The sequence below is a fragment of the Prinia subflava genome, chromosome 4 (genome assembly GCF_021018805.1).
Source record: "Prinia subflava isolate CZ2003 ecotype Zambia chromosome 4, Cam_Psub_1.2, whole genome shotgun sequence".
NCBI lineage: Eukaryota > Metazoa > Chordata > Aves > Passeriformes > Cisticolidae > Prinia > Prinia subflava.
The window spans coordinates 51,871,557-51,885,557 of record NC_086250.1 but is presented as its reverse complement, the minus strand read 5'-3'; the positions used below and the strand labels follow the sequence as shown (position 1 = coordinate 51,885,557).

Genomic DNA, 14,001 nt, shown 5'->3' with positions numbered 1-14,001 from the left:
AGCACCCTCTGGATCCTCTGGAGAGTGCCCTGTGAAGCCTGCATTCATTGGTCTGAACAATCACTGTTCTGCCTCTGACCAGCCTGGCTGTGCCAGATGTCCTTGACAGAAGCTGGCCACCCAGAAGGGGCATCTCATCCCTAGTATTTTGCTCTCCTGTCAGGTTTTAAGCAGCAGATCCTTACCACTCATGGGCTCTTGCTTACAATCTCACAGCTCATCCTTTTCTTCTTGCTGTCCTTGTTAACAACAGTGCAACATGACCACAGTGACGGAAGAAATGTCACTATAAAGCCAGAAAATTCACTGCAAATTCTTGGGTAATGAGTGTGCTCTTTCTACCACCAAACAGTGTCTGTGGTTTTCTCATCTCACTAGTTGATACTCCTGATTATGTCCTCTGATTCAAAGCCTGGAAATTGCTAAAGTGACAAGGAGTTTTTGTAATCTAAGAGCCTTTATAGTGAAGTGCTTCTGTTTGGGAAATTAGATTCTACTTTACTCTGAAAAAAATGTAATCTTGTGTTGTCTGCTGACATTGTGTTATGTGAGCATTTATCACACTATCTCTGGGACTGACTTCTCACAGACTAAATAAACTCTAGCAAATCTATGGAAACCAAATAGAATAAAAACTGTTGGGAACATCAACTTTTCTAACATTTAGTATTTCTGTGTAGTCAAAAGCGTTCTACTTTAAGCTACTTTTTCTTTTTTTCAGATAAAAATAGTGAAATAATAAGTGATAAGCAGATTATTCTTCACCAACATGAGATCATTTGTTTCTGATTTTTGTCTTGTTTTCCTGAGTGAAAAGGAAAGTCTCTTTGCATTTTTATGATGTGATTAAATAGAAGAAAAATCACTTTTTACATATGACAACACTAAAGAAGCAGCTCAGTAGACAGAGTAAATGAATACAAAGATTTGTGTTTGATCCTCCTAATGTCATGCTTCTTATTAATGGAAAACCACTCCCTTTATTATTTGCTTTGCAGGTACTTGTATGCTCTAGGACAGAAGGTTTGGAAGAGGTGGAAAAAACGCTACTTTGTCCTTGTTCAGGTTAGTACCTGGCCATGAAATTTCAATAAAATAATTCTTGGACTATAAATTATGCATGATTTCTGGAGTAGTTTGTAAATCGGTATCTTCAGGCAACACATGCAGTACTACTCCAAGCTTCTTGGAGCACAGAGATATCCAGCTTTTTTTTTTTTTTTTAATTTATGTACCTAGCAAACAGAAATGTTACCAAGTTTTACAGATATATAAAAATGGGTCCCTACACTGAGCAATGTTTCAACTGAAACACGGAAATTTCTGGATGAAATTTTTGTGATCTTGTAATAGTCTGATGACAGCTTTTTACCAGCACTCAAATTAAAATGAAGTCATATTTCACAAAATGGATTGTACTTGCTGTTTAATTTAATCTATCTCAACAAATATTTCTGGCCTTTGAAATTAAAGCAACAATACTTATATTAAGAACTTTTTCTGGTTTTTTTAAATATTTTTTTCTTCCTTGCAACTTTAAATTGGGTAAAATTATATAATTGTTACAGAAAATATGGTGAAATATATATACTACATAGAAAATGTAGTCATTGTTCTTGGCCACAAAAATGTGCTAGGTTTATGTTTTGTAACTTTTTTTCCAAACCCCAAACTGTCAGTATTTTCACATGCTAGTGAATGGTGATATTGACTTGAGATAAATAGAATAGTAGATTTTGAGTGGTCAAAACAGAGAAATGAATTCTTTTAGGGAGTCTTTGGAAAAAAGCCGTTGTTTTCTGTTGGTGTTTGTCTTCAGATTACATGTGATGTTCTTCACAGTGAGTTCAGAGAATGCTGTTCTGACTCTTTTGTTTTATTGACAGAAAACTCTTAAAGTCTGAGTCTCCATAAGTAACATACAAAGATTGAAACCTGCTAATAAGGCTTTCTTAAGAACAAAATCTTCTAAAACTACTTTACAGAAAGTCTGATTTTTTTATCACTCTGTCAGTCACACTCACCTGGTCTCCTACTTTTAAGTGATTAAAGTCATAAGGTTGCAAAAAAAATTACTGAACAAGTTTTATATTAGTGTTAAAAGCCACAAGTATTTGAAGGAGATTTTGCAAATTCTACAGAATTCATTTGGGTTCTGATTTTACCAATGTCCTTTGTGAAGAGATGAGGACATTTTGTGACTATTAGAATTTGTTGAATTCTATTAGAAGATCTCTATATAGGACAGCTGTCAAGGCATGGCTGTGAACAGAAAATAATTTCAAGTTGCAAAGAAAAAGAGTAAGACTACATACTCGCTTGTCCTTCATGCTTTTCTTTAACATTCATCCTACTTGTCACTCCTTTCACAGAAAGAATGAACTTGTTCTTTTCCTCTAAGCCACAGGTGTCATCTGGTTTTTAAATTGCACATCTAAGAGACACATATGTGTCTTTATGTGTGTGCAATATGGAACCATCATCTGGGAGACTGGTTCATTCCAGTCAAGTTAATTTTAACTATTTTCTACTCTCTGTGCTGAAATTGAAATAGTGGAGAAGAATATTACAGGAATTTTCCTACTGTGATGGGATTTAGTCATCTATTTCATTTTAAAACAGCTATCAATTCAATAAAGCTATATAAAAAATACAATGTTAAATCAATATTTACTGTCCAGACAGCTCTGGCTCATTTATATAGTCCTGCTGTGATACATTCACTGGCAATAAGCTGAAGTCAATACATGTGAAAGAAGCATTCAGTAATGAACCAGTCTGTTGCATTGATGTATTATTGACATATTGACAAGTCTTCCTCTATAGATTAACTTTTAGCTTACAGCAGTAAAATGTCAAGGACATGAAATTCATTGCTAGAACAGAGGCTACCAGTATGATTTACACACACTTTGAAAATTTAACTCAGTTGTGACATTAGATGAATAATGTTGATTTTTTCGGAGTGTGATGTGAGTAATGGGCACCTTCATTATTCCTGCACCTATTACAAGTTGCTAGTGGTTTCTGAAAGAACAGATCAATGTCATAGGAAGGTTACAATATCTGGAAGTTTTAACCTCTTCATTTTATTTGATTATCCCTTAGTATCCAGTCACTTCTCTCAAAGGTTATTAATTTAAAACCAGAAAAAGACAGGGACGTAACATGGTTTGTAAAAAGCCTCAGCTGGATATGGTGTGTTTTACTTCATTTACTGTGTGATATCTTCCTCCAGTAATTGGAATGCAGATCCACTTCTATCATTTTAATTTCACCTGGTCAAATGTTTGAAAAGTCACTAATTTGTTTCATGGGCACCTTTTTTTAAGCACACAAACCACGCAGGCCAATTCTTGCTGCTGAACTCCTGGAGTGGGCTGCCCAGTGCTGGCCTACAGCACACACCAGAGGCAGCTGCCAGGTGGGCACTAACACCTCCTCCCAGTGCATTAAAGAGTCTTTGTGCCCCGTGGGGACATCCCTTAGCGACTTCCTCAGAAGTCACAATCACATTTCTGTACTTATCTGGCTGTCATAAATGCATAGGTTGTTGGTTTTCCCCCTTGTTACAAAACAAGTAGAACAGCTGGTAGTCAGGTGTTTGGACGTCTGGAAAAGAACAAAAGTCAAGTAAATGCAGTAGTAGGAAGAGAATTGCCATTTATTCTGTCAAGATTAACATTCAAGAGGACAAAATGATTTTGATTGAGAATGTGTTGTACATAGTCCTGACTTTTGAGTACTCATTATTCTATGAAGTATTTATGCTAATTTGCTGAATTCTTAGGCAAAGCTGATTACAGCTCCATTTACTACTAATAATACACTTAAATATATATAATAATACACATGGATCTATATTAAAAAGTGTTTTTTCAGACTGAGCTGGTGATTCTCTTTGTGGTGAGAGCAGCCACTGATGACCATAAGGAAAAGAGTTTGAGAGACTTCAAGTGTAAACAAATGAAGCAAGTTCTGTACTTCTTTATTTTGTTGAGACTTTTTTCTGGAATTTTTCTGTCTGTTTCTTTGGTGAAGAAATGTAAAAATTTCTCATTTTCAACAAAAAGATGAAGTCACCAATCATGACTGATTGTTCCTTCAAAATAAAAGAATGCATTTGCAATATGTTTGATAAAATAAAATCAGCAGCATTATAATGGCTGTCTTGTTATAGTGGTAATGTTAAAAATGAATAAAGATACATAGTCCAGATCTTACACAAGTTTATCTTCAAAAACATTCAGTGACTGGAGAAATCTGAAAAATATGGGCATCCTATGCATTTCCATGATTAGTGTTTGCTGGCTTCCCTTTTGATGGCTCAGGTTGCCTTTACAGTGTTAAGTGGAATTGTTGACATGAAAATGTGAGAGATCTATGTGGGTCCTTGCCAGCTTATTTCATTCAACCAAATGGAATAAATTGAAAAATGTTTTTACTACAGTGCCAAGTACCAAAAATTAAAATTGTAGATGCAGTTTACAAAGAAAGGGAGGAAGCTCTTATTAAATCTAAAGCTAATTGCAAAGGATTTAGAGTTGTGTGACTAGCCAACAGCTCCTCCATGCTTGTCCATGAGGACAGATATGTCTGTGGGACAATAAGCAGGGGAACACCAAGCAGTGACAGAGGTGATGCTGCTGCCAGGCCTAGAGCAGAGGGGGTAGGGTAGGGATGAGCACCATGTGAGGGTCCCTTTCCAAAGGAGACCCCCAGCCCTGGCTGTGTCTGCCCAGAGCCCAGGCTGCCATTTCAGCCTCCTGGGGCCATCATGCACAGCCCTGGAAATGCCACAGCAGGGCTGTTCTGCCATGCCTGTCATGTTGGAAGATGGGCTGGCTGCTTGTAGTAGTCCCTTTCTGGCCTGAAAATCTGAATTTTGAGGTAGACTAGATTGTCTTTTGTGTTTATTTAATGTGGTCTAGGTATGCCCATTTAAGCGAATGTACCAAATCTGGTGTGGAAAGCTGACACAGTTTCAGTTGCCTGACAGTGTCTCTCAAATTCTTATCTCCTGTAAAACTGTCTTTGCTTAGCTAACAAAATAATTAAAACTGGAAGAGCTCTGTTTAGTTTCTGTCCCCTATAGACTCCTGCTGTGGTTCTGGAGACATCAGTTTGGCATTTGAGGCCTGATGGCCATTTTACAGAAAGAGCTGTTACACCTGGTCCTTTTGCTTGAACAGGCTGTGCCAGGGGATGTTCAGTCACCATGCACTGCAAACACATAGATAGCAGTCGTGTTTCAAAAAAGCCCAAATATGTAAAATAATGAAATATATTTAAAACATTACCCCGATAATAATAACACATCCCATCCTTATTTTCAAAAAGCATCAATCTTTTACAAAGAATAAAGATACAGCACCAGCAAGTATGTGAATGAAGCTGAAATCAGCTGTCCAAATCTTACTTCAAAAAGTATCATTCCTGAAGTTGTAGCAAAAAGAATAAATTTAGATAAGTTAGCTGAGCAGTCAGCAGTCAAAATAAAAATGATCCATTATATATCAGATGAGCCCCTTACCTATCTGCAAATCCTAGCATAATTTTACAGATAGTTTAAAACAAGTCTGTTGGCCAGGTATCCTACACTTCTTGGAGATGAGAGTTTCAGAGGTGCATACACATTCAGCTCCCTTTAGTTTCAAGTGTTCAGAGATTCACGTGCTCTTTCTTCTGGTCATCTTCTATAATCCTCCCAGCTCTTCATGTAAAGCTGGGAACACCTCGGTTTTGTTTCAGTGGTTGCTTTTCTCCTCCCATTCTCCTCCACATTTCTTTCTTTATTATTCTTTATCTTTCCAGTCAGCTTTTCCTTACCTAGCCTTATAATTTTCTGTTTTGTCTACAGAGTCAAAACCCACCTGATGACAGATTCTCTTCTTACTGCTGTATAAGTTTTTTGGTAATTGTACTTGATGACAAGTAGCTAATGTTGTCCATGCCAGTTCCAAGCAGTTTGGCCTACACAGTACATTATCTAGTGAGCCAAGCAGCACAGGGGTGGGTGAGAGCACTGATGCAAAAGGTACAGAAATTAGACTATGAAATCAAACTGAAGATTCTGATGCTTGCCATCATTCGCTAGAATTGGCCAGATTCTATGTTTCTTTTTCCAGATTCATGATGATTGTGCCACTCTTTCTGCAAACAATACTTTTATACATAAAAGTTCTTGTTTTCTCAGTTTCTTGGAATACAGTTGGTTTTTTTCTTCTTACAGTATATTGAGTAGTTTGGTCAGTACCACAACACCAAGTATTTTCCCTACCAGTATGTAACTGGCTTCCCTTCATTTTTTCATAAAGTACCAGCCCAAAATGTATTTCAGGAAATTGCAGAGAGGTGTGTTTATGGGTTATCTTGTTTGTAGTCTTTCTCCTTCATTTTCACAGACAGGGAAAAGGAGGAGAAATTTTACACTGTAAATACTTCTGGGAAAGGGGGCAAAAAAGAGGATTTATTTATTCAGTAAAAATGAAAGCTATTTTAAACCATGATGCATTTGTTATACAGTTCTGAAATGCAGTTCAATAATTAAGAAGTCCTTTCTTATTCAGGTTAGCCAATACACATTTGCAATGTGCAGTTACAGAGAAAAGAAGTCTGAGCCTCAGGAACTGATGCAACTCGAAGGATACACTGTGGATTACACAGCTCCTCACACAGGTACTTTTCATGATTTTGAATTAGGATACTGAAACAAAAGATATTTGTATAAAATAGTTGTTTCAATTTGCTCGTTTTGATCTAACAGCAAAAACTCCCAAGGTTCTTTGGCAGCAAAAAATTCCAAGGTTCTTTGGCAATTATTCCACTAGGACATTCTGGTGTGAAAAATCATGCTTTTAGAAAGAAGCTTGTTGCATGACTAATGAAAAATGAACTTTATGCTAAAGTTTCAGGAAACATTGTAAGACCACATATAATACAAGGAAAAAATTATGAATTCTAGTCAGTTTTCACCCTTTCTCTTTTTGATGATGGTGGCATGTGTCAGTATACTGTGAAGTATATTCATAAATAATTTTAAAAAGAAGACACATTATGAAAATGCCTGTGAAAGACAATTTACTCATAGTAATCAAAAATAAATTTGGAGATATCAGAAAAATCTTCACAAGGTAATGTTAAAATGGAAGAGGGAAATCACATGCAGATAAAAACAATTTTACCCATGCAGTGGAGGGTTATGAAATTAGGAGACTTCTGAGACATTAAAGATTGGTCTTTGAAAATGTTGTGTCAATGTTTAGAATAATTGAGAAGGCAAACAATGCTCAGAAGGCATTTGGAAAACTGAAACAATTCTGTCATAAAGAAATCCCTAGCACAGCCTTGTAGACTGTTGTGTCCTGTTCTCATTGTGTGCTCTCAGAAAAAAACACTGGAATGAGAAAAAGGACTATAGAAGAACAGCACTGATAAAGAATATGGAGCTGTCTCTTTTCAATGAAAGATAAAGTTGACAGGGATTTCCAGCTAGTAAAATAGTACCAGGAAGGAGAATATGTTAAAAAAATGCAAAATAGCATATGGCAGAGAGAAGATGAATAAGAAATAAGTTGGAGCTGAATTTAAAGTAGACTCATGTAAATATTTTCTTCTGTGATTTCTCAATTTATTCTACTTATGTTACTTTTATGTATTACCTTTCGATCTTTATAGCTCTAGAGTTATCTTATTTCTAAGTCATAAGTACCTGTAAAATGTTTTAACACACCCCTCCACACACACACATACTCTGAGTAAAACCAATAATGTAATAAACACTGATGGTTATTTAGAAGTAACTTGTATTTAGCAAGACTACCTTCTTATTTGCTGCTTCAGGTCTTCAGGGTGGTCGAATGTTTTTCAACGCTGTTAAAGAAGGCGATACTGTGATATTTGCCAGTGACGATGAGCAGGATAGAATACTCTGGGTTCAAGCTATGTACAGAGCCACAGGTCAATCTTACAAGCCTGTTCCTGCAAGTCAAGCTCAGAAGATGAATCTTAAAGGAGGCAATGCCAACACAGATATATCCCCACTTTGTAAGTTGGCTTTTCTTTTCTTTTGTGGCTTTGGTTTTGGTTTTAGATGACAAAATATGTAGCAGCTCCCTCAATGAAGTTTAATTAAGCAGAACTTATTCACTAGCCAAATGTGTCTAGCAGTTCATTGTTAGCCAGAAGCTCTTTAACTCAGATTATTATTGACAACAAGGGAAATCCTGACTTGCAGGTCATTATTTTTATTATAATCCATGAAAATACAGCAATTAGCTTCATATTCCTTACAATTGACCCATATATTACCATGGAGACGGTGTTTGGTTTGCATTATATTTTTCATTAGCCAGCCAGTGGAGTATTGAATAGAAACGCATCAATCTATTCTCAGATTTTTTTTAGATTTAGGACAGCTTTATCATGCAATGTATATATTCGTTACCAAAAAATTGCTATGCAGACAGTACATTTTAAGTTAAAAGGCAATATATGGGCCCCTGGAATTTTTTTTTTTGGCACATAGTGTAAATTACATATTAAAAATTCTTTAAATTATTCAGGTTTAAATTTATGTCACCTTTCTCTGAGGAAATTTTTGTTTCAGAGAAATCAAGGTAGATAGCATATATTAAACATATTTTAAATCTTCATATTGTCACTTTGAAGGTATTCTGTCATGTATATACCTGGACAAAGGAAGGATTTTTTTTTTTTTTTTTTTAAGGAGGCTGAATGCAATCCAGGGACCTTTTGTAATAGCCATCAAATTTCTGAGTCATCGTATGATTATTATTCAATAATCCTTCTTCATTATCCTATAACCATACATGGATAGTGATAGAAGGGAGACATGTTTTAGACTAAACTTGCTTTAGTGTCTGAAGTCTGTAGCAGGTTGACCCAAACCCATCTTCTCCCTCAGTCCTGCTGTCACTCAGTCTCAGAACCTTCTATTCATCCTGCAATCCTTTATCAGTTTGCTTTTAGAAAACAGTAAAATGTGCTAGTTAAACTTAGTAATATTTATCTAAAATCCTGAGGAGCTCTCAGTATCATTGAGCTTTTCAATGCCAAGATCATTGAAAAAAGTTTAATCTCACAAAAGCACTGACATCTGTTTTTCATCTGAAACAATTTGGACGGGAATTAATCGGAAACACTTTGTGAAGTAATCTTTCATTATGGGGCCATTAAGGTGAAGTAGGATGGATGTTGCAAAAGCAAAGGTGGGGCAACAGCCAAGAAGTTCTTCTGCTCACCTCCTCCCAATTCCCTGGATTTGTGCTGGGTGGTGGGAGTTCACTGTGCTCCTGCCTAATGTCCCTACTTCATGTGCATCAGTTAGAAAGTGCAAAAGAAGTGACCACTGGCAGCAGTGGCCAAGGACCTGCTCCTGGTTTGGGGCACGGTGTTTACCTGGAAGTGAAGGCAACTAGAAAACTCTGACCACGGGGCAATGAAAATTATAGAAAGAAAAAGGTACAAAAAACAATCACAAGTTTCACAAACGCACTGAAATTGTGTTTTCGGAGATAAAATTACTGATAATGTTAAAGAATTAAATAGCAATTAAATTGTCACATCTTGATATTATTTTAGACTTTATTTTAGAGGGCTTACAGTTCTTAGGTGGAAACCATAGAAGAAGTAAGAATTATTTTAAAGACATTTTAAGGGAAGCTCAAAAGCCTAAAATATCTTGTATTTTTCTGTCATGCTTATGTATCCACTTACAGAAACTCATGTGACTGAACTGTATATAAATCAAAAGTTCATGTTTAAACTATTATTTTCCGTATTTAAATTGTTATTTTCCTTTGGGTTTAATATACTTCAATATTGATATTTCATAATAATTCATAACCTATAATAATTAATCCATTTCTTTGCAATAGAGTAACTTGTGGAATTTAATGTGATATTTAGAACAATTGTTTAACTGATTTTTGTAATGCCCCAGTTCTGTCTACATGAGAATTTTTTTTTTTATTCCATATCCTGCTCTTGAGGTAGAAATGGGCATAATCAAATTAATCAGTTTTAAGAAACTTCAAGAACTGGGGTTTTCAGATACAACCTTAAAAATTTTTCTAAGAGTCCTTTAAACATATACTGTGCTGAATTTCTTGTGGCATAGTTTTACTCCTAAGAAGACTCTATGGCTGACCTTTTGTCACATTTAAATAGATTCAGTTTCACAAGAAGTTCATTTTCTTTTCCCCTAGAAAAATGTTTGCATGAAGCTTAGTATCTTTTATTTCTAATCAAGATATAACACCACATACTTGAGAGCTGGCATATATATTAAATGAAATTAATTATGAAGTTTTTCTTCTTTACTATGGTACATTTGTAGTACTAGGAAATACAGTTTTGACCAGATAAATTGCCAATTACTATTTTTATGATTTTTATTTTCCTATTAATGGATAATTTAAGCATTTCCTGCCAATAGAAGGTCACATTGTTTTAGTTTCTGCAATATATCATGCAATGACATCTCCATGTACAGAAATAAAAAAACCAGCTTGGGCTTTGCGAAACAAATGTCAGTTAATGGCATTCAGACCTTGAAAGTCTGTCCCCATTTTCCTTATCCGCTAAGATGAAAAGTCAACTCACCCTGATAAAATCTTCAGAAAGAATTTTCAGTAACTTGGAGAAACTTATTGAAAAGCATCTGAAAGTGGTATTTAACAGAATCAAACTACTCTGCCCCTCTTCTAAAATGTATACTAGTCAATTTTTTCATTTCTAAGTAACTTGGTATTGCAGTTTTATGGTATTAAGTGACTCCAAAACAAAAGTGAAGACAGGCTAATGTCAGCAGTCATCACAAAAAGGAGACTGACCTTCAGTTCCACTGTTCTGCATAAGCATGTTGAATGAAAGAGTCTTTAAGGATGCATGACTGTAGAATAGCCAGAAGTTTCCCAAGGACGTTAATGTTTCAAGGAAAGCACCAATGAAAAATAGATTCATTTGAATCACAGAAAGGTTCAGGAAGTGATCCCTTTCATAATGAGCAATGTATTAGGAGATATTCATGCAATTGAAAAGGCTGCTGGAGTCCTTAGTACTGCTAATAACTTGTTCATAACACAGGAGTTAAAAGCAGCACATGAGGGGATTGTCATGTCTTAATGAAGAAATACAGAGTCAAACATCATTCTGAACCTACACCCTCATGAGTTCAGAGACAATCTCTTTCAATTAATTACATTTTTAGAAACAAGTAAAAGAGATTTTTTTCATTTGACATCATTTTCTCAGTAGGTTTTGCAGCTTTATGTCCATTCCATACCCTTTTGCCATCTGGAAGACTGGAGTGACTCCACCCTCCCTGCATGTTTCCCCGTTCCCCTTTATGTCCATTTCCTGCTTGCCTCAAACCATTTTTAGAAAGAAAATGTTTAGACTAGCCTCCACCACCCTAGGCAGCCAGTAAGTCACCTGTGTGCTCTCTTCTGTACTAGTCAGGAACATGTAAAAACTATCTACAGTCCGCTTCAAATCTGCCCTTCAACAAAATACTGGCAATCAGTCAGTGTGGTATCCCCAGCCCGACAGTCAGGCCATATGGGCCAGCTGCTTTCTCATTCTCTGCCGCTCTCTCTGCAGAAGCTATTTCATGACCTGAAACCTAAATTATAAAGTTCTGGGGTCATAGATTGTCTCTTTGGCCTGTGTAGCACTTTGGAGTCCTGGTCAATGATCAGGAGTCAAAATGTTCCCAGTGCAAGCTGTCCCCATCTGTCAGGAGTGGCACTTGAAGGAATGTAATGCATATCTTACCACTGGCTTTTCCGACCAGTTCCAGCCCCTTTCTGGAACAGAGTTATAGTTCTTACCCTACTAGTCTTAGTCTTTAAATCTTTTTAATCCCTACAATACTAGATTGCTTGCCTCTACCTTGTCTTCTTTCCTGCTTGCCTGAGCTAGTTCAAATTGCTTTCATGATGCTTAAAATCAAGCAGAGATGTTACTGAGAGCCACAAGAAGGAGCAGGTCATCACTCATCAAGGCCAGTACCTGTAGTTCACCCTAGCACAGGGTAGATGATGCAGGAAATGTGTATTTGCTTCTGGGCTGGAACGGGGCAGAGATGTTGTGTGGGGATGCTAGAACCACTTGAGAATGTGCCATAAACATTAAATTCTTGGTAGTCTTAATTCAAACTCTGTATGAGCTGAGTCGCTGAGGATGTGATGGTTTCAATAGCCTTTGCAGCAGGACTAAAATTTAAAGTTTCTTTCAAAGATGGCAAAAGGCCTACTTAGAATGCTATTCTGCCCAAATGAATATCTTTCTATAAATGAACACTCAATGTGCTAAAACTCCTGCAACAGTTTTTGTTAGTTTTTAACATCGTTTGAAAATACATTTATCTGTCCTGCCTTGATCCAAAAGAAAAACAAGAAAGAAAAAAAAAAAAAAAAAAGGATAGTTTCCAAAGAAATACACAACCTGAAACAGGCAGTGCAACATGGAAATGGCAGCCAATTATTTTGATTTAAAGGCAACATGGAAAGCATGGCAACAAATTTGATTAAGAAGGGAAGAAAAACTAATTGTCAAAAAGCAAGAGAAATATTACTGCTTTGAGGATCTCCCCAAATACCTTCCCAGTATTTTCCAAGATTGAAAAAGTGTAAAGAAAAATGGTCTTGTATTTTTTTCTTAACTATATGACCATATAGCACCTTATATGCCTTTTGCATTTCCACGTTGTTTGAACAGGACATCTAAAGCTCATTTATGTATTTGAATTTGAAAAAAGCAATCACTCTAACCATTTTTAAAAGCAGGGTCTTTAGTAATTTTTTAATCACAGTCATACACCATTTATGAAATCCTCATGATCTTTGCTCAAGTTCTTAAATTTTTTTAATTACTTTTTGTTTCAAAATATTTACCAGTTATCTTGTATGTACATCATAGCAATAAATTAAAATGCAATGTATTACACTAGATGTTTTTCTGTTATTTCCTGCTCGCCTACAGCTGGTAAAGGTAAGTTTTTAGTTGTTTTTCTGTTGCTTAAATATGTTTGGTAACAGATCTTCTGCTACTGTTTGACAATGTTATTTGTACCACCTGATTTACTCAAAAAGATGATCAGTCATGGATATTTCTTTTAGAATGAAATCTAGCAAATATTTATCATTTTAAATCAATACTTTTGCTGATTTTGCCCAAATTATGTAATAGTAAATTCTGCTTTCACAAGCTGTACTGTGTTCAATATATCACCTTACTCATTATGATCATCTGGATACTGTATCAGTATGCTGGATCTGTTTCATTTGCAACATCCAAACTCCTGGTTTCGAAATACTTAAATTACTTGTCAATACTTACACCTTCTCTCTTAAAAAAGGGGCATCTTTTATATTGCTGTGGTTAACCAGAGAAAAAACCAAAAGGTTATTTTAAGAATGATTCAGCTCTGTACAATTCTCTACATGATGGCAAAAAGAAATACTAGTACTTTTTCTTTTTTGTCATCTGTCTTACTATGAATATTGTTTAAGGAATATGATAAACCTGATATAAGAAGGAAAACTTTTAAGAAATGCTGAAATCAGTCACTTGCACATTAAAAATAATGAATTTGAAAGACTTTTATCTGTGTTTGGATATTTTGGAAGCTATAGATAACTTCATGTGTTGTTCAGTACTTTCGGTAATGTAGTTGTGTTGATATCAGATGTTTATCTTTGAATTAGTGTGTTTGAATACAGTTAAATTGCACTAATTAAGAGACAGCATTTTCTGTACCTATGTCAAAAATATGAGCTAGGTTTGTCATTAATGATAGGCTAGTCTACTGCTCATTGAAATGTTGCTAATCTATGTAATCACGTATGCTAGAGATCTTTCAAGCATTTAAAACACATGCTACTGCTTCTCTGGGGTGATGGTCTCATACCTTACACCATCGACATATTGTCATACTGTTTATTTGCTACATCCACCTTGGTGAAATCTGTCACA

General features: G+C 35.7%; 1 protein-coding gene across 3 annotated transcripts in view; it reads left to right on the top strand.

Annotated features, from left to right (window-relative positions):
• The window catches only part of CADPS2 (calcium dependent secretion activator 2), a 288,930-nt gene that overhangs the window by 175,794 nt on the left and 99,135 nt on the right, over positions 1-14,001 (top strand). For all 3 annotated transcript variants that reach the window (XR_010080295.1, XM_063396763.1, XM_063396762.1), the window contains exons 9-11: positions 999-1,065; positions 6,570-6,678; positions 7,843-8,046. Coding sequence is in view for 2 of the 3 variants with exons in the window: in XM_063396763.1 (XP_063252833.1) it covers positions 999-1,065; positions 6,570-6,678; positions 7,843-8,046 (380 nt within the window). In the remaining variant the exon portion in view is untranslated. The remainder of the gene's footprint in view (positions 1-998; positions 1,066-6,569; positions 6,679-7,842; positions 8,047-14,001) is intronic.